The sequence below is a fragment of the Crotalus tigris genome, unplaced genomic scaffold (assembly GCF_016545835.1).
Source record: "Crotalus tigris isolate CLP2741 ecotype Arizona unplaced genomic scaffold, ASM1654583v1 scf7180000019599.1365583, whole genome shotgun sequence".
Taxonomy (NCBI): Eukaryota; Metazoa; Chordata; class Lepidosauria; order Squamata; family Viperidae; genus Crotalus; species Crotalus tigris.
This window is the reverse complement of record NW_024097615.1, coordinates 529,247-550,557: the sequence shown is the minus strand read 5'-3', so window position 1 is coordinate 550,557 and position 21,311 is coordinate 529,247. Positions and strand designations below refer to the sequence as shown.

The 21,311-nt window shown below is 40.7% G+C and overlaps 1 protein-coding gene across 1 annotated transcript in view; it reads right to left on the bottom strand.

The window, feature by feature from the left end:
- SLC26A5 (solute carrier family 26 member 5) overlaps nt 1-21,311 on the bottom strand; it is a 41,280-nt gene that overhangs the window by 12,102 nt on the left and 7,867 nt on the right. Inside the window, exons 2-13 of the mRNA XM_039363764.1 lie at nt 19,203-19,440; nt 17,623-17,762; nt 16,303-16,413; nt 15,886-16,052; nt 13,743-13,907; nt 11,943-12,095; nt 10,285-10,367; nt 6,470-6,617; nt 6,040-6,153; nt 4,798-4,875; nt 3,730-3,825; nt 1,894-2,000 (exon numbers count right to left, since the gene is read on the bottom strand). Coding sequence (XP_039219698.1) covers nt 1,894-2,000; nt 3,730-3,825; nt 4,798-4,875; nt 6,040-6,153; nt 6,470-6,617; nt 10,285-10,367; nt 11,943-12,095; nt 13,743-13,907; nt 15,886-16,052; nt 16,303-16,413; nt 17,623-17,762; nt 19,203-19,366 — 1,526 coding nt within the window. The 5' untranslated portion in view covers nt 19,367-19,440. The remainder of the gene's footprint in view (nt 1-1,893; nt 2,001-3,729; nt 3,826-4,797; nt 4,876-6,039; nt 6,154-6,469; nt 6,618-10,284; nt 10,368-11,942; nt 12,096-13,742; nt 13,908-15,885; nt 16,053-16,302; nt 16,414-17,622; nt 17,763-19,202; nt 19,441-21,311) is intronic.

The window sequence follows — 21,311 nt, the reverse complement described above, 5'->3', positions numbered from 1 at the left end:
CTCCAGAAGCGGTGAATGCTCCAACACTGGAAGTTTTTAAGAAGAGACTGGACAGCCATTTGTCTGGAATGGTTTAGGGTTTTCTGCCTGAGCGGGGGGTTGGACTGGATGACCTCCAAGGTCCCTTCCAACTTTTTATTTATTATTATTAATTATTATTAATTATTATTATTATTATTATACTAAGTGGAAAAAATCTACTTTGCAAGACATGGTTCCACGCATTTAGAACAACAATATTGTTTGGGTAATAATTTTAATTGTAATCTGAAAATAATAATAATCGGGATGGGAAAGGCAGATTCACTTAAAAACCGTGTTATTAACTTATTACCTGCAAGTGACCCACTTAACAATTGTGGCAGGAAAAAGTTGTAAAGTGGGCCAAAAGTCACTTAACAAACGTCTCAGTTAGCAACCTAAATTTTTGGGCTCGACTGCGGTCATAAATGAAGGACTGTACCTGTATTAGGAACGTTTTGCTGCCTTGAGTTGCTTGGGATAAAAAGGCAGGATCTGAACGGAATCCAATTAATGAAGTAAATGGATTAAATAAATGAATTAAATAAAAGAGAAAGAAACAAAAAGAAAAAAGGAAGGAAGGAAGGAAGGAAAGCTGAAGGGAAAAAGAAGGGAGGAGGGGAGAAAGAAAGGGAAGGAGGGAGAGAGGTAGGGAAGGAAGAAATGAAAGAAAGAAAAAGAAAGAAAAGCTGAAGGGAAAAAGAAGGGAGGAAGGGAGGAAGAAAGGGAAGGGAAGAGGGAGGAAAAAAAGAATATTGGAAAGATAAGAAAGAAAGAAAGAAAGAAAGAAAGAAAGAAAGAAAGAAAGAAAGAAAGAAAGAAAGAAAGAAAGAAAGAAAAAAGATTGGAATGATAAGAAAGAAAGAAAGAAAGAAAGAAAGAAAGAAAGAAAGAAAGAAAGGAAAGTTTAGAAAGAAAAAAGATTGGAACAATAAGAAAGAAAGAAAGAAAGAAAGAAAGAAAGAAAGAAAGAAAGAAAGAAAGAAAAGCTGAAGGGAAAAAGAAGGGAAGGAGGAAGAAAGGGAAGGGAAGAAAGAAAGAAAGAAAGAAAGGAAAGTTTAGAAAGAAAAAAGATTGGAACAATAAGAAAGAAAGAAAGAAAGAAAGAAAGAAAGAAAGAAAGAAAGAAAGAAAGAAAAGCTGAAGGGAAAAAGAAGGGAAGGAGGAAGAAAGGGAAGGGAAGAAAGAAAGAAAGAAAGAAAGTTTAGAAAGAAAAGCTGAAGGGAAAAAGAAGGAAGGGAGGAAGAAAGGGAAGGGAAGAAAGAAAGAAAGAAAGAAAGAAAGAAAGAAAGAAAGAAAGAAAGAAAGAAAGAAAGAAAGGAAAGTTTAGAAAGAAAAAAGATTGGAACAATAAGAAAGAAAGAAAGAAAGAAAGAAAGAAAGAAAAGCTGAAGGGAAAAAGAAGGGAAGGAGGAAGAAAGGGAAGGGAAGAAAGAAAGAAAGAAAGAAAGAAAGTTTAGAAAGAAAAGCTGAAGGGAAAAAGAAGGGAAGGAGGAAGAAAGGGAAGGGAAGAAAGAAAGAAAGAAAGAAAGAAAGAAAGAAAGAAAGTTTAGAAAGAAAAGCTGAAGGGAAAAAGAAGGAAGGGAGGAAGAAAGGGAAGGGAAGAGGGAGGAAGGAAGGAAAGAAAGAAAGAAAGTTTAGAAAGATAAGAAAGAAAGAAAGAAAGAAAGAAAGAAAGAAAGAAAGAAAGAAAGAAAGAAAGGTTTAGAAAGAAAGAAAAAGATTGGAAAGATAAGAATGAAAGAAAGAAAGAAAGAAAGAAAGAAAGAAAGAAAGAAAGAAAGAAAGAAAGAAAGAAAGAAAGAAAACACAAAGAAGCGTAAAAAACAAACCGAGAACTTTCTTTTATGGGTTTAAAACTTTAACTGTTACCTTTGGGTCCTGTACACAATGGTGACCACTGCGAAGGTGACCGAGGTGAGCAGACCGTAATCCAGGCCCAGAAACACTGAGGCAAGAAAAGCTACAATCCAAATGGCCTAAAAAAAAACAAAAAAGAATCAAAGTAAAGGAATCATCCAATCAGCAACATACAGTTTATCGTCTCGGGAGATTCTCAGTCAATCCAGGTCCTGGTTGTCCCAAAGATGCTTTTTTAGGAGGCAACTGGACTTTCCTTTTTTTTCTTTGTTTTTTTTTTTCTTTGAAGACGTTTTGCTTCTCATCCAAGGAGCTTCTTCAGTTCTGACCGGATGGCGGGAGAATGGAAAGATTTAACATCCTGCAGCCAGGAAGGCTCCACACCCATTGGCACCACTCAGGTGACCCTGAGGACACAGGTCAGCCTCCAAGTGGCCTCAACGACTCTCTGAAAGAAGGCAAAGAACCAGCTCTCTGCAAGGAGTATAAATCTTTCCACCCACCCCCCACCCTCCAGTCAGAACTGAAGAAGCTTCTGGGATGAGAAGGGGAAACGTCTTCAAAGAAAAAACAAAGGAAGTCCAGGTTGCCGCCTGAAAAAAACACCTTTGGGACACACAATTTATTGCTTTTCAATGTGACTGTCTGGGCTTGAGACAGTCTTGAAATGGCGGTAGGCTAACCGTTTCTCCATTTCCACATGTGGCAATTTATACTGAATGAACTAATTGGGACGCAGGTTTCTAAATGTTTTCAAATGTATGGATCCAAAACAAACCACGATTTCTTCCCTGATCCTGTCACTGGCTAAAAAGACCCTCAAACAGAAACCCACAGAAGGATCCAGTGGAACAGAAGTTGCCACCAGAAATCGTGGGCGCTCCATCACTGGAGGTTTTGAAGAAGAGACCGGACAGTCACTTGTCTGAGGTGGTCTAGGTTCTCCTGCTGGAGCAGGGGGCTGGACTAGAAGACCTCCGAGGTCCCTTCCAGCTCTGTTCTATTCTATTCTATTCTATTCTATTCTATTCTATTCCATTCTATTCTATTCTATTCTATTCTCCAATATCTATTCTATTCTAATTCTATTCTATATTCCAATATCTATTCTGTTCTGTTCTGTTCCGTTCCTTTTCATTCAATTCCATTCCGTATTTTCTCTTCTATTCTATTCCATTCCATATTCCATATTCCATTCTATTCTATATTCCAATATCTATTCTATTCTATTCTATTCTATTCCTTATACTATTCTATTCTATTCTATTCTATTCTATTCTATTCTATATTCCAATATCTATTCTATTCTATTCTGTATTTCCATTCCATTCTATTCTGTATTTCCATTCCATTCTATTCTATTCTATATTCTATTCTATTCCATTTTTCTACTCTACTCTGCTCTACTCCACTCCATTCCACTATTCTATTCTATTCTATTCTATTCTATTCTATTCTATTCTATTCCATTCCATACTCTATTCCATATTCTATATTCTATATACCATATTCCATTCTATTCTATTCCATTCCATTACTCTACTCTACTCCATTCCATTATTCTATTCTATTCTATTCTATTCTATTCTATTCTATTCTATTCTATTCTATTCTATTCTATTCTATTCTATTCTATTCCATTCCATTCCATTCCATTCCATTCCCTCCCAGATCCTGAAGCCTCACTGTACTTGAGTGAATTGATTCTTACATGGATGCTTTTCCTTGCGCAACGTAACCGTGACAGGGGAATGCTGGACTAACTGCAGTAAATTAAAAATAAGAGGTAAAAAGCCAAAGAAAAGAAGCTGACGGGCACACACACACACACACACAAAAATCACTCACCAGTTCAATCTTGCTGGTTCTCCAAAAGTGGGCAATATCTGCTAACTGTCTGAACATGCCTTTCAGGTTGACCATCACAATCGCTGCCAGCACAGTCTAGGAAAACAATTTGAAAATAGTATGATTTTTATTTTTTATTTTTTTGGTCTGAATTCACGTCAAACTCATTCCAAGCATCTATCTATCTATCTATATATATATATATGTCTTTGGTTGTTCGGGTTTTCTCCCGCCTAAAATTGGAAGTGTCTTGGCGACGTTTCGACGAAGTCCCATTCGTCATCTTCAGGCTGGTGTTTTCAGCTTCGTGCTTTGAGCAGCAATGTGTGGTCTTAGCTGTTTCTTCCTTTTAACTGCCAGTGGGGGTATTGCTGGCTGTGGAATTCTGGGAGTTGAAGTCCACATGCCTTAAAATTGTCAAGGTTGAGGTAATCTTCTGTTGAGCAACAAGTTCTCAACATCACTTCTTAAGTCAGATTTGTATACGAGCTGTTACAGTATTATGATATAGCAATAGCGCTTAGCACTTAGACTTATATACCGCTTCACAGTGCTTTACAGCCCTCTCTAAGCGGTTTATAGAGTCAGCCTATTGTCCCCCCCAACAATCCGGGTCCTCCTTTTACCAACCTCGGAAGAGTGGAAGGCTGAGTCAACCTTGAGCCCCATCAGGATTGAACTCCAGACTGTGGGCAGAGTCAGCCTGCAATGCTATATTCTAACCACTGCATTACCATGGTATTGTGTAATGGATTTGAATCATTATGTATTTAATTCGAATTTTGCTACAACAGGCTCTGTTCCTAACCGTGGGTTGTCTTTAAACCAAGATGACTGGGGACTTCCTGCATTTTGAAAGAACTTTAGAAAAAGCTAGTGGTGTTTATGGGAGACCACCAGAGAAAAGGATACACGGTTAAAATATCTAACAATTACCTATGCTGTTGGGTTTCCAATTCTGAGACCACCAAGCAATAAGAAAGCTAGCTTTAACAGACACAGATATGGTGGCCTGTTAAAACAGGAATTTTAATTCGGCTGATTTAGACTATCTAGTGACTCACTTACCTGTGGCAAAGGTGCAAAGAGGTAACCAATGGCTATAATCACCAAGAAAACCATAATTGAGGACAGAGTTCCTGCAATCTGAACAACAACAACAAAAAAAAAATCAGAAAAACATTTTAGTAAGAATAAGGTCTAGGACAGGGGTAGGCAACCTTGGCTCTTTTATGACTCATGGACTTCAACTCCCAGAATTCCTGAGCCAGGCGGGCTAGCGCCTGTGTGACACTCGGGCCGGGCCTAGCGCGTGTGACACTCAGGGCGGGCCTAGCGCCTGTGTGACACTCGGGGCGGGCCTAGCGCCTGTGTGACCCTCGAGGCGGGCCTAGCGCCTGTGTGACACTCGGGGCAGGGCTAGTGCCTGTGTGACCCTCGGGGCGGGCCTAGCGCCTGTGTGACACTTGTGGCGGGCCTAGCACCTATGTGACCCTCGGGGCGGGCCTAGCGCCTGTGTGACACTCGGGGCAGGGCTAGCGCCTGTGTGGCGCTCGGGGCAGGGCTAGCGCCTGTGTGACCCTCGGAGCGGGCCTAGTGCCTGTGTGACCCTCGGGGCGGGCCTAGCGCCTGTGTGACCCTTGGAGCGGGGCTAGTGCCGGCACGATCCTCAAGGCAGCACTAGCGAGAGTGGGGGGGGGGGAGAGTGCACACACACACATCCATGCATTGGGCAGCCATTCACGGCCCGGTAGCCAAGAGGCTGTGTCCCACAGATTGAGGACCCCTGTATTAGCCCAATTAATGGAGGTGTTCTCATTGTGCCTGACATTACTCAACCTAGTAAGGGGATACCTTTCAATGGGGCCAGCCGTGTACCCTTTCTTACTCTCCTTAACCCAGTGGTTCTCCATCTGTGGGTGGGGACCCCATTTGGGGTCGAACGACCATTTCACGGGGGTTGCCAAACAACGCAGTCCGCCATTTTTCCCCCCCTTTTCCTTAGCTGTGCTACTCCCTTTTATTCTATTGGCTTTTGAAAGCCAATAGAATAGACTCTCTTGAATAGAGTCTAATTCTATTGGCTTTCAAAAGCCAATAGGAATTGTCCAGGCTGTCTCTGCCCTGCTGAGCCCGCCAAAAGTCCCATTCTGCAAACGGTGCTGCACCAGTTGAGTAGTCCTCGACTTACGACCGGTTGAGTAGTCCTCGACTTACGACCAGTTGGGGGTCGCAGCATTAAAAAGGTTGAGAACCACTGTCTTAACCAAAGGGAAAGATGTCAGATAAAAAAGTCGGCATTTTCCCCACCTGGGTCTTCCCTCCAGTGCCTTCCTGAACAAGGCTCCGAGACATGGAGCAGGTGACGGCAAACGTCTGGAAAAAGGATCCGGTGGAATTACAGATGCCCAGCGCGATGAGTTCCTGGGAGAAGAGAAAAGGGAGAGAAGAGGATGCGTCACAAACTTGACTTTGCTAGCGAGAAGGTCACAAAAGGGGATCAAGGGACTGCAACCGTCATAAATATGAGTCAGTGGCCAAGCGCCCGAATTTTAATCATGCGATGTTGCAACGGTCGTAAGCACAAAAACTGGTCGTAAGTTACTTTTTTTTTTTTCCCGGGTGCTGTTGTAACTTCAAAACACTAAGAGGAATACTTGTACTGGGAAACACAATTTTATCGATTGCAGGGTTTTATCCAGGTCACGAGTAGCCAAGCCCGAGGTTACAATTAGGTTACCTGATTTCCGTCCACTGTGTAGCCGTGCTTGAGAGCAAAGATTTTAGCCATTGAGATGGTCATGGAGAACCCGACAAGAGCTATAGCAATGGCATCCACAAACACTGCTGGGATTAAGCTGACGTCAGGGATTTGAGGACGGGATAATCTATAAGAAGTAGTAAGAAAAAAAAAATCCAGTTACGTTACAGTGCTACAGTGCTAGGCTGCATTAACAGAGGGATAGAATCAAGATCCCGTGAAGTGTTAATACCACTTTACAAGGCCTTGGTAAGGCCACACTTGGAATAGGGCATCCGGTTTTGGTCACCACGATGTAAAAAAGATGTTGAGACTCTAGAAAGAGTGCAGAGAAGAGCAACAAAGATGATCAGGGGACTGGAGGCTAAAACATACAAGGAATGGTGGCCGGAATTGGGTATGTCCAGTTTAATGAAGAGAAGGACGAGGGGGGACATGATAGCAGTCTTCCAATATCTCAGGGGCTGCCCCAAAGAAGAGGGAGTCAAGCTCTTCTCCAAAGCCCCTGAAGGCAGGACAAGAAGCAATGGATGGAAACTCATCAAGGAGAGAAGCAACCTAGAACTAAGGAGAAATTTCCTAACAGTGAGGACAATTAACTAGTGGAACAACCTGACTCCAGAGGTTGTGGGTGCTTCATCACAGGAGGTTTTTAAGAAGGGAATTTTAGCAAATAGGCTTATGAGGGTTGTGCATTATCTTGTGCATAAGGATCAATCTGGGTTTATAACTGGTAGGTACATGAAAAATAATGCTAGACAAATTATTAACTTATTAGAATATCTAGATAAGAATAATCAAATTTCTGCAGGGCTGATATTTTTAGATGCTGAAAAAGCTTTTGATCAATTGAATTGGCATTTTATGTTAAGAGTAATTGAAGAGATGAATCTTGGTGAAAAGATATTACAAGCTCTTACGGCAATATACCAAAAACAAACGGCACAACTTATTGTTAATGGAGGTTTGTCAGAGGTTTTTACAATAGAGAAAGGTACTAGGCAGGGATGTCCATTATCACCGTTGCTGTTTGTTTTAACATTGGAAATATTGTTGATCAAAATTCGAGAGTCGCAGGAGATAAAAGGTATAGAAGTTAACAAAAAAGAATATAAGTTAAGAGCTTTTACAGATGACTTGGTGGTTACTTTGTCGCAACCTACTTATTCTGTAGTAAAGTTATTACAGTTGACTTATCATTATGGTCTGGTTTCGGGTTTTAAGATTAATGTTAATAAGACTAAAATCCTACCTAAAAATATGACCATTCGGGAGAAGCAGATTTTGGTTAATTTGACGGGTTTTGAAATTGTTAATAAGGTAAAATATTTGGGGGTGATCTTATCTGTTTCTAATGCAAAATTGTTTAAGAATAACTATGAAAGGTTGTGGGTTAGAGTACAGAAAGACTTGAGGAATTGGGAGAAGTTGCAATTATCTCTCATGGGAAGAATTGCAGTGATAAAAATGAATGTTCTACCCAAGTTCCTTTTCTTGTTTCAAATGTTACCGATTTTGAAGAATGAGATTAATTTAAGTGAATGGCAGAAAGGTATTAACAAATTTATCTGGGCAGGGAAAAAACCAAGGGTAAAGTTTAAAATCATGCAAGACTCCCGTGAGAGAGGTGGACTCAAGGTACCGAATTTGAAATTATATTATGATGCGGTGGTTTTAACATCAATTAGTGATTGGGTAAATTTAACAAATTTGGAGATACTCCATTTGGAGGGATGGGATTTACTTTTTGGTTGGCATGCCTATTTAATATTTAATAAAAAGGTGGACCGGGCTTTTAAATCTCATATTATAAGAATTTCTTTACTTAGGGTCTGGAGAAAATATTATAAAAGTGATTTTAAAATACCATTATGGGCTATACCTTGGCATGCGATAGAGGGGATAAAAAGAGGTGTCAAAATGGATACGGTGTCTTATACACAGTTACTTAGATGGGATGGACAAAATTGGCAGTTAAAACTATTGGAAGAGCTAGCATATGAAAATATTATTTATTCTTGGTTTCAATATAGGCAATTAGTAGACAGATGGAAGATGGATCGTAAGGTGGGTTTTCTCAGAGAAGATGAAAATTTTATTAAGCAAGTGAAGGATCAAAGACAAACTCATATTAAGAGAATTTATGGGGTTCTAGTGGAATTGGATTCAGAAACAGAATTAAGGATTGTATGATTAAATGGGCGCAGAATTTTGGTGAACCAGTTCTACTGGATACCTGGGAAACTATCTGGGTGAGAAATATTAAATTTACACAAGCACAGAATTTAAGGGAGAATTTTTATAAAATGTTTTATAGATGGCACCTTGATCCACAAAAAATGTCTCTTATGTACCCTGACCTACAGCCTAAATGTTGGAGATGTGGTTGTTTGGATGCCACCTATTATCATATCTGGTGGTCGTGCAGAAATATAAAAGCTTTTTGGATTAAGATATGGTGGAATATTCAGAGAATTTTTAGAAGGAGGGTAAAATTTACTCCACAATTATTTTTATTAGGTATAGTTACTGATTGTGATACAAAGGAGGTTATATTAATGTTGAACTTGATTACAGCCGCAAGGCTGTTAGTAGGACAATATTGGAAGAAGGAATCTTTGCCTACTTTGCAGGAATGGTTTCTTAAAGTGTCTTATTTGGCGGAAATGGCAAAGATTTCGGCTTTCTTAAAAGAACAATCGCAAGAGAAATTTCTTGCTGTTTGGGATAAATGGATAAAGTTTATACAATTTAAATTGGATATAAAAAAATATCATCTAGCCTTTTTATAACTTTTATTTCTATATATATATACATATATTTTAGTGTTATATTCTTTTTTTTCCATATAATTTTTTTAACTTTTTTTAATTAAACCTATATTCTGCTCTGGGAAGCTCCGGGGGGGGGAGGGAGTGGGGGTTTTGGGGAGGGTTGGGGAAGGGTTGTTTTGTTTTGTCTTGCTTTGTTTTTGTATTGTATTGTATTGTTTTTTTTTGTCTTTTTGTAAAAATTTATAAAAATTTTTAATAAAAAAAAAAAAGAAGGGACTGGATAGCCAGTCCATTCTTCCTTCTTCCACTACTACTACTACTACTACCACCACCACCACCACCACCACCACCACTTCTTCTTCTTCTTCTTCTTCTTCTTCTTCTTCTTCTTCTTCTTCTTCTTCTTCTTCTTCTTCTTCTTCTTCTTCTTCTTCTTCCTTCTTCTTCTTCTTCTTCTTCTTCTTCTTCTTCTTCTTCTTCTTCTTCTTCTTCTTCTTCTTCTTCTTTCTTCTTCTCCTCCTCCTCCCTTCTTCCTTCTCCTCCTCCTCTCCTTCCCCCTTCTCCTTCTTACATTGTTATATTATATTATTGTTATTATATTGTTGTTGTTGTCGTTACTATTATTATTATAAATTTGGAGGCTCTAAGATTATAGGTAGCCGTTGACTTAACAACCATTCGTTTAGCAACCGTTCAAAGTTACGTTGGCACGGAAAAAAGAGAGTTATGAGCAGTTTTCACACTTAGGACCTTGGTCATGTGATCAAAATGTGACCGCTTGGCAGCTGGCATGCAATTATGACGGTCCCGGTGTCCTGGGGATCACGATCCCCTTTTGCAACTTTCTGACAAGCAAAGTGAATGGGGGGAGCCAGGTTTATTTCACACAATCGTGTTCCTAACATAACAACGGCAGTGATTCCCTTTAATAACCGTGACAGGAAAGGTCCTAAAATGGAGCAATCGTTCACTTCACAACTCCCTTGTTTAGCAGCAGAAATCTGGGGCGGAATTGCTTACCCACTAGGAATGTTCCCAACAATATCGACGTTGTGAGTCTTGGACAGATTCATTCCAGCTGAAACTCCCGTCCCGATGACCACCTTAAACACACACACACACACAAAACAAAACACTTAAGAGTTCAGGTGGAAGAATTTTCAGAAGAAACGTTGAGGAAAGGAATCCCGTTTTTATCATTGTCTTCGAACCAAGGAGTGAAGCAAACCGAGAACTAAGGAGAAACTTCCTAACGGCGGGAGCAATCAGTCAACGGAATGGCTTCCCTTCAGAAGCTGTGGGTGCTCCATCCCTGGAGGTCTTTAAGGAGAGACTGGAGAGGCATTTGTCTGGAATGGTATAGGGTCTCCTGCTGGAGCAAGCGGTATATAAGTGCTATTGCTACCTCTCTCTCTCTCTCTCTCTCCTATCTATCTATCTATCTTCTATGTATCCATCTATCAATCATCTAGTTAAGTATATTTATTTATATCTATCAATCATCTATCATTTATCATCATCTATCAATGTATTTATGTATATCTATGTATCTATCTATCTATCTATATGCATATATATCTCTCTCATCTATCTATGTATCCATCTATCTATCAATCATCTATTTGTGCATCTATGATCTATAAATAATCTATCTATCTATCTATCTATCTATCTATCTATCTATCTATCTATCTATCTAATCTATCTGCCTATCTACGTATCTATGTATGCATGTATCTCTCTTTCTCTATCATCTATGTATCCATCAATCATCTAATTATGTATCTATGTATCTATGATCTATCAATAATCTATCTATCTATCTATCTATCTATCTATCTATCTATCTATCTATGTATGCATCTCTCTCTCTCTCTCTCTCTCTCTATGTATCCATCTATCATCAATCATCTAATTATGTATCTATGTATCTATGATCTATCAATAATCTATCTATCTATCTATCTATCTATCTATCTATCTATCTATCTATCCATCCACACACCCATTATCTATCTATCTATCTATCTATCTATCTATCTATCTATCTATCTACGTATGCATCTCTCTCTCTCTCTCTCTCTCTATCTATGTATCCATCTATCATCAATCATCTAATTATGTATCTATGTATCTATGATCTATCAATAATCTATCTATCTATCTATCTATCTATCTATCTATCTATCTATCTATCTATCTATCTACCTACCTACCTACCTACCTACCTACCTACCTACCTACCTACCTACCTTACTTTACCTATCTGTTTGTTGCAAGAATTGAGTATGTCTAGGTTAATGAAAAGAAGGACTAGGGGTGACATGATAATAGTCTTCCAATATCTGAGAGGCTAGCCCAAAGAAGAGGGGGGTCAACCTATTCTCCAAAACACTGAAGGAAGGACCAGAAGCAACGAGGCAAAGAGAGAAGCAACCTAGAACTAAGGAGAAACTTCCTGACAGCGAGAACAATTAACGAGCAGAACAACCTGCCTCCAGAAGCTGTGGGTGCTCCATCACTGGAGCCTTTCAAAAAGAGACTGGTCTGGAATGGTATAGGCCGGGGTCTCTGCTGGAGCAGGGGGCTGGACTAGAAGACCTCCGAGGTCCCTACCAACTCTGTCATTGTAGGCTGTGTGTTCTGAGTGAATGGTTTAGCTAGGGTTTAAGACTTACCACAATGATCTCCAGCGGAATCGGAACCACCAACTTTTTCTTAAAACGGTCATTGATTTCTTTGCCGCCCAGCAGCAGAACGATGCAGATGAGCCCAATGACTAAAGTGGCCATGTTGGTTTTGGTGATATTGGAGAACACCTCAATCAAGCTCTGAAGTAAGACAAGACAGAAAGGTGACCAATTAGGTCTGCAGGATTACCAGGAGAGTTATCCGATGCTTTGGATGGGGTCCACTAAGGAGACTTGTCTGTGGCCTGAGAAAATCTATTCCATTATTCTGGGACTGCAACAGGAGCAATCTTCCAAAGAGTTCTCAGGACTACAACTCCCATGTTCCCTTAAATTGGTTGTATTGTCCGAAGCAGGTAGGAAGCAAAGGGCCAAACGAAATCTACCAGCTTGCTTATTACCATCTTTTTAAGTCCCATTGGTTAGGATGAGCTGAGGTGGCGCAGCAGTTAGGGTGCAGTACTGCAGGCCACTTTAGCTGACTGTGTTCAGCAGGTCAGCGGTTCAAATCTCACTGGCTCAAGCTTGACTCAGCCTTCCATCCTTCCAAGGTAGCTAAAATGAGGACCCAGATTGTTGGGGGCAATGTAAATATATATATACATTGCTTACTGGTGTACTGCTTACTTAGAGAGTGCTTGCACTTAAAGCGGTATATAAGTCTCATAAATAAAATAAATAAATAAACAGCCTAGTTAAGTGAAGCATCCTATTATAGATGGAGCCATTTGGTCTACAGCAGGGGTAGGCAACCTTATGACTGGTGGACTTTAACTCCCAGAATTCCTGAGCCAGCCACGCTGAGTGGAAAGGGAGAGGTTTCCAAGCTGAGCCAGGCTGGCTCAGGAATTCTGGGAGTTGAAGTCCATGAGTCATAAAAGAGCCCAGGTTGCCTACCCCTGATATAGACAATCAGATGGAGAGATGATATAGATCAGGGCTTTTCAACCTTTTCACCCATTGTACCACTTTTAGGATATGGCAACATCCGAGGACCACCAGTCGCCTAGCAAGGTGTCAAAAACTTGATGAAAGTCAAAAAAAAAAAAAAAAGAAAAAAGTGATAAAGTACAGGTAGTCCTCGACTTACAACAATTCGCTTAGTGACTGTTCGAAGTTACAATGGCACTGAAAAAAGTGCCCCCCCCAAGCCACAGCTGAGCAAGACACCTGCCTGCCCACCCGTCCTTGCTCTTCCTCCTGTCCGAGGTTTCCATTGTTGTGAGCATTTCTGTTGAGGATTGGCAGCAGGGATGGGGTGGGGGTGTTTGGTTTTTATTCCGCGCCCCCCCCCCCCATCTGCTGGATGGTTGCAGCAGGTTTTGGTCACTTCACATGACCCTGGGACACTGTGACCGTCACAAATATGAATCAGTTGCCAAGCATCTGAATGTAAATCACAAGACCCTGGAGATGCTGCAACATTCCAGCTGATTGGCGCTTCTTCTGGGCTCAGCAGAAGCGCCAGGATCAGCACTGAGCTCCAGCTGGAGCCTGGCGCTGATCCTGACGCTTCCGCTGAGCCCTGACAGTCATGAAGAAGCACCAATCAGCTGGAAAGCAGCACTGATCCTGGCGCTTCCGCTGAGCCCTGACAGCCCTGTAGCTCCAGCCGTCTCTCGCTCAGGCTTGTGCGGTGCTGCCACCGGTTCAGCTCATTCCCCTCCCCTGCTACCACTTTTCTAGGATGGTCACGTACCACCTGCCAGGTGCCACTGTACCACAGGTGGTACCCGTACCACTGGTTGAAAAGCCCTGATATAGATGGACAGAGAGATAGATACTTACGTAAAGAACAGACAGGGGGCCACTGAATCGTTTGATATTAATCCCAAGCAGATATTTCAGCTGAGAGGTAAACACGTGCACGGCTGCAGCAGTGGTGAATCCACGCACCAGGGGCTCCGTCAGGTAGATGGCTACAAATCCAAAACGAAGGAGTCCTAAACACAACTAATAGGAAGAAAACCCACATTCTAGCAAGAGTCACTGAAATCACTTTTGATTTTTAAACCAGTTCACAGCAGCATGCTTACCCCTCCCACACACAATTTCCTTACAAGAATGTAAGCCAGACGCTTCCAGTCATACAGAACAAGAAATTATATGAAAATATTTGCTCAATGAGAATCACGAAGGGTGACCACCGCTGTGCATTTTTTTTGTTGTTGTTCTTTTCTATGACCTTTTTCCAAGTCTGTTGTGTAAATCTAAGCAAATCTGTCCTATTCAAGCGGAAAATTAGAGCCGAGGTGGCGCAACAGTTAGAGTGCAAGTACTGCAGGCCACTTTAGCTGACTGTGTTCAGCAGGTCAGCGGTTCAAATCTCACCGGCTCAAGGTTGACTCAGCCTTCCATCCTTCCGGGGTAGGTAAAATGAGGACCCAGATTGTTGGGGGCAAGGTAAATATATATATATATTGCTTACTGGTGTACAACGCTTAGAGAGTGCTTGCACTTAAAGCGGTATATAAGTCTCATAAATAAATAAATAAATAAATAAATAAATAAATAAATAAATAAATAAAGTTATTTTTGAAATAAAAAGCCAGGTTAACTTAGCAGAGGTTTCTGTTTCTAATACAAATGCAGAGTACAAAGTCTGCAACATGACTTGGCCACACCTTTCTCATACTCTGTTGGTGTCTCATATAATCTAAGAGACCACACCACCACAAAAACACTCGTGGACTTGACCGAAGAGAATATTTGCAGCTTAAGGTTGAACGGTGAGCTCTTCTCTGCTCTCCGAGCTTGGTCATTCTCTTGCAGACGTTTCATTACCAAACCAGATTACAGCATCAGTGAAACGCCTGCAGGAAAACCACCAAGCTCAGAGAGCACCAAGGACCCCACGTTGATGGAAGATGCTCAGCCTCATCTTGAATGGCAAAAAACAAAAACAAGACTTAGGAAAATCAGATTTTGACTTAGATGAAAGCAATAGCTAAAGCTGCTTCTGAATCTGAATTCTTTGTGGGTTGCCCCAAAGAAGAGGGAGTCAGGCTATTCTCCAAAGCCCCTGAAGGCAGGACAAGAAGCAATGGATGGAAACTAACCAAGGAGAGAAGCAACCTGGAACTAAGGAGAAACTTCCTGAAGGTGAGAACAATTAACCAGTGGAACAACCTGCCTCCAGAAGCGGTGAATGAGCACTCCAACACTGGAAGTTTTTAAGAAGAGACTGGACAGCCATTTGTCTGAGCAGGGGGTTGGACTATATGACCTCCAAGTTTCCCTTCCAACCTTATCATCTTCTTCTTCTTCTTCTTCTTCTTCTTCTTCTTCTTCTTCTTCTTCTTCTTCTTCTTCTTCTTCTTCTTCTTCTTCTTCTTCTTCTTCTTCTTCTTCTTCTTCTTCTTCTTCTTCTTCTTCTTCTTCTTCTTCTTCTTCTTCTTCTTCTTCTTCTTCTTCTTCTTCTTCTTCTTCTTCTTCTTCTTCTTCTTCTTCTTCTTCTTCTTCTTCTTCTTCTTCTTCTTCTTCTTCTTCTTCTTCTTCTTCTTCTTCTTCTTCTTCTTCTTCTTCTTCTTCTTCTTCTTCTTCTTCTTTCTTCTTCTTCTTCTTCTTCTTCTTCTTCTTCTTCTTCTTCTTCTTCTTCTTCTTCTTCTCTTCTTCTTCTTCTTCTTCTTCTTCTTCTTCTTCTTTCCCTTTTTAAGAAGAGACTGGACAGCCATTTGTCTGAAATGGTATAGGGTCTCCTGCCTGAGCAGGGGGTTGGACTAGATGACCTCCAAGGTCCCTTCCAACTCTGCTATTCTATTCTATTCTATTCTATTCTATTCTATTCTATTCTATTCTATTCTATTCTATTCTATTTCCTATTCTATTCTATTCCATTCTATATTTTCTATTCCATTCTATTCTATTCCATATATTCCATTCCATTTTTTCTATTCTAATTCTAATTCTATTCAGCTGCTGCACCCCTTACCTGTATAAGACCTGACAACAAGGTGACCGCCACCGCCACTTTCACCCGCATAGCATCTCGGGCGTCGGTCCCATTGGTCGAGTTGGTCTCCGTCATGCCAGGCCATTCATCGGGGACTTCTCTCACAGCTACTCCGCCAATCATCAGGCTGATTACAGCAAAGGTTCCTGCAAGGGGGTGAGTTTGGAGAAGCCAGCGTTAGGGCCAACAACATCCAGATACGTGAAAGAAACTGCTGGAAAGACAACTTTTTTTTTTAAACAAATGATGTATCGTTGGTACTTAACACCTGAAAATTTTCTCAAAAACGACTAAAAGGTCTTTCAAATGTACGCTGGACACGTACGAGTAGCCCTTGACATACGATCATTCCTTACAAGGCAAACTGCAAAACCACAGATACATTAAGAGAGATACCTATTGATATATGTCTGGAAGTTCCAAAAAATGTATATAGAAAGACTGGAAAAAATGAAGAATACAGGCCAAACACTGGAGGAACTGCAGCCAGTGACGCATACGCCAATCCTGAGAGAAACATGAAAGAAAAAAAAAAGGAAAGAATAAGTGAGATGCACAATTGAATTATTGGAATAAATGGTTCAATGAAGAATAGTTAGACGGTTGTAACTTATCAGTGTTTCCCACCCCCCCTCAATTCAATTCTCGGTCAGCAACTTGTTTGAAAGTCAAATGTCAAATTTCAAATTATGAAAGAAAACCTGCAGCAAGACACATACACAATTTATTTTTCATTTAGGGCAGGAGTCTTCAAACATGGCCCTTTTGTGACTTGTGGATTTCAACTCCCAGAATCCCTCAGTCAGCGTGCCTGCCTGAGGAATTCTGGGAGGGGTCTTCAGACTTGATCCTTTCGTGACTTGTGGATTTCAACTCCCAGAATCCCTCAGTCAGCGTGCCTGGCTGAGGAATTCTGGGAGGGGTCTTCAGACTTGATCCTTTTGTGACTTGTGGACTTCAACTCCCAGAATCCCTCAGTCAGCGTGCCTGCCTGAGGAATTCTGGGAGGGGTCTTCAGACTTGATCCTTTTGTGACTTGTGGATTTCAACTCCCAGAATCCCTCAGTCAGCGTGCCTGCCTGAGGAATTCTGGGAGGGGTCTTCAGACTTGATCCTTTCGTGACTTGTGGATTTCAACTCCCAGAATCCCTCAGTCAGCGTGCCTGGCTGAGGAATTCTGGGAGGGGTCTTCAGACTTGATCCTTTTGTGACTTGTGGACTTCAACTCCCAGAATCCCTCAGTCAGCGTGCCTGCCTGAGGAATTCTGGGAGGGGTCTTCAGACTTGATCCTTTTGTGACTTGTGGATTTCAACTCCCAGAATCCCTCAGTCAGCGTGCCTGCCTGAGGAATTCTGGGAGGGGTCTTCAGACTTGATCCTTTTGTGACTTGTGGACTTCAACTCCCAGAATTCCTCAGTCAGCGTGCCTGGCTGAGGAATTCTGGGAGGGGCCTTCAAACTTGGCCCTTTTGTGACTTGTGGACTTCAACTCCCAGAATTCCTCAGCCAGCGTGCCTGGCTGAAGAATTCTGGGAGGAGTCTTCAAACTTGGCCTTTTTATGACTTGTGGACTTCAACTCCCAGAATTCCTCAGCCAGCGTGCCTGGCTGAGGAATTCTGGGCGTTGAAGTCCACAAATCATCAAAGGGCCAAATTTGAAGACCCCTGATGTAGGGGGCTGAAGATTTTGTTTTTCAAAGCTGCAGTTTTACTAACCTTGAGGCAGCTGCATGACCCCCGTGCTGATCCCCGAGACCACGTCTCCCATCAAATATTCTTTCACGGGATAGTGAGGAAGCCATGTTAAAATCGGGAAAAAGCTATAGAGGACCGATTTGGCTTTTTTGGAAGAACAGCTGAAAACGCCCAAAGCAAAAAAACATGTGGTCAGTCAAGCGAAAGAAACGGTCAAGAGGGAAAAACTTTGTGGTGTTCATTTTGTCGTTAGAGTAAGGCGGCGGAGGAGAGGAGGCTTCGAACAGAAATGAAATGTCTCCAGTTCTGCAGACGTTTGCAGAGGGAAAGTGGATTATTCAAAGAAATGAGTGGCATAACGAAATGTGGAATATGGTAATAAATGATACATGAACAGAAATTAAACTTTAAAAAAGGGACGTTTAAAGTAAATAATTGTAATGAAATATGGGAGGATTTTATAAAAAATGGTGTTGGTGGAAGGCAAAGGGAATAATAAACCTGCTCAAGAATATATGATGCTTTGGAGGGGATGAGGGCACCATTGAAATATATTGTATATTGTTAGTTGTTATATGAGAAGAAATATAGGTAATAAAAATAGTCTCCAGGGGAGTGGGTGTACTGTAATATTTGTATTTTTTATATATACTATTCTATTCTGTTCTGTTCTATACACTATTCTATTTTGTTCCATTCCGTTCCTTTTCATTCCATTCCGTATTTTCTATTCTATTCTATTCTATTCTATTCTATTCTATTCTATTCTATTCTATTCTATTCTATTCTATTCTATTCTTATTCCATTCCATTCCATATTCTATACTATTCTTCTATTCTCCATTCAGTTCCACTCCACTCCATTCCATCCCATGTTATTCTATTCTATTCTATTCTATTCTATTCTACTCTACTCTACTATTCTATTCTACTCTATTCTACTTTTTTATTCTATTCTATTCTATTCTATTCTATTCTATTCTATTCTATTCTATTCTATTCTACTATTCTACTCTACTCTGCTACTCTACTCTATTCCATATTCTATTCTATTCTATTCTATTCTTATTCCATTCCATTCCATATTCTATTCTATTCTATTCTATTCTATTCTATTCTATTCTATTCTATTCTATTCTTTCTATTCTTCTATTCTATTCTCCATTCAGTTCCACTCCACTCCATTCCATCCCATGTTATTCTATTCTATTCTATTCTATTCTATTCTATTCTATTCTATTCTATTCTTATTCCATTCCATATTCTATTCTATTCTATTCTATTCTTCTATTCTTCTATTCTATTCTCCATTCAGTTCCACTCCACTCCATTCCATCCCATGTTATTCTATTCTATTCTATTCTATTCTATTCTATTCTATTCTATTCTATTCTATTCTATTCTATTCTATTCTTCTATTCTATTCTATTCTATTCTATTCTATTCTATTCTATTCTATTCTATTCTACTCCATTCCATTCCATTCCATTTTATTCCATTCCGTCACTAAACAACTTTCTGTAAGTCGGGGACCACCTCAATGGGATCCGAAGAATGGCCAGCTGATTAGTTTAATGAAACCACACAGATTTTATGCTTACCGAAGAGCGTGCGCTATCTTTTGGCCAAGAGGCTGAGTTGTTTTGTCCTTTGTGTGCAGCTGCCCATGCAGGATCCCTTGATTGTACACTTGTCTCTCCACATGGTACATGGGTGATGACGTGGGCCGCGCTTCATCTTCTCCCTCATGTTCCATAGTATGCATTCAATAAATGTGAGGACAGGAGTGACGTTTCTTCAGGATGCTTGTATAAAAAGATTAGCATGGAGTGTTTCTTTCTATTGAGAAGAAATACAAAAAAAAAAACCTTTCTGGATCTGTCCCTCTGCCGGGCTTCTCTCGAACCAAAGGAAAGAAATGAAAAAGAAAGAAAGTAAGTAAGTTTAGAAAGAAAGAAAGTTGGAAAGATAAGAAAGAAAAAAAAGAAAAAAGAAAGAAAGGAAGGAAGGAAGGAAGGAAGGAAGGAAGGAAGGAAGAAAAGCTGAAGGGAAAAAGAAGGAAGGGAGGAAGAAAGGGAAGAGGGAGGAAAGAAAGAAAGTTTAGAAAGAAAGAAAGAAGATTGGAAAGATAAGAAAGAAAAGAAAAAAAGAAAGAAAAAAGAAAAGAAAGAAAGAAAGAGAAAAGAAAGTTTAGAAAGAAAGAGAGAAGATTGGAAAGATAAGAAAAAAAGAAAGAAAGAAAGAAAGAGACGATTGGAAAGATAAGAAAGAAAGAAAGAAAGAAAGAAAGAAAGAAAGAAAGAAAGAAGGAAGATTGGAAAGATAAGAATGAAAAAAAGAAAGAAAGCAGGAAAAAGGTAAATTAGCAAATCATCCTTCCTCTGAACACTTTTCTTTTAGTGTAGATTTACCTTAGACAAAAATGCACGTAGTCCTCAACTTACAACAGGTACTTTAGTGACCACTCAAAGTTACAACGGCACCCAGAAAAAGTAGCTTAGGACCCTTTTTCATGTTTACGACCGTTTGCAGCCTCCCCCAGGGTCACGTGACCAAAAGTCAGACAGTTGGCAACTGACTCCTAGTTACGACGGTCGCAGTGTCCCGGGGAGGGGTCATGTGACCTCCTTTGGTGACTTTTCGACAGGCAAAGTCAACGGGAGAAACCAGATTCACTTCACAACCGAGTTACTAACTTAAGAACTGAAGCGACTCGCTTTAACAACCGTGGACAGAAACGTTGTAAAATGGGGCAAAATCCCCTGAATTGTCTCGCATAGTGATGGAAACCTGGAGCTTGGCGGTGGTTGTAAGCCGAGGACTATCCGTAAAGCTGCTCTGAATTTTAGTTTCTCTGCGCAGCAAAAGGAAAACAGGCATGATTAAAAAAAACCCCTGCCCTTACAAAAACTCGACGCGCTGCGGAAACCTAGAAGGGCAGCTTAAAAGCCTTTATCCGTCAGATAAAAACCTCTTAATCCCATTCAATCAAATAAGCTTTTAAAGGATTTACTGCTGCGATCGACTAGCAAACAGGGGGACAAACAGACTACAAAACAGGAATATCGTAGGCTGGCTTTCTGCAGATTGATTCGTTCAATCAATCAATCCATCGGAATAGAGCTGAGAGTGACCCTGGAGGTCTTCAGGTCAAGCCCCTTGGGGTGTGTGTGGATGTGGTAGCAATATTCCAGTATTTGAGAGGCTGCCACAAGGAAGAGGGGGTCTATTCTCCAAAGCCCCAGAGGGCAACTGGACGAGAAAACAATGGTTGGAAACTGTTCAAGGAGAGAAGCAACCTGGAATTAAGGAGAAACTTCCTGACAGTGAGGACAATTAACCAGTGGAACAGCTTGCCTTCAGAAGCGGTGAATGCTCCAACACTGGAAGTTTTTAAGAAGAGACTAGACATTCACCTGTCTGAGACGGTATAGGTTCTCCTGCTTGAACAGGAGGCTGGACTAGAAGACCTCCAAGGTCCCTTCCAGCTCTATTCTAATTGATTGATAGACTTAAATTAGCACTGCAGAGAAGATAGATCTGAATGTGAGACCACAATTTCGCATGTGTCGCTCACGCGATGGGAGAGATGCAAAGGATTTTGACTTCAGCGTGTAGCTCCTTTTACAGATCTTCTGGTCTTCTCCCTTTCCACTACTAACCAGATCTAAGCTTAGTTCTAAGTCTCCACAAGGTTGGCCAGCGAGATC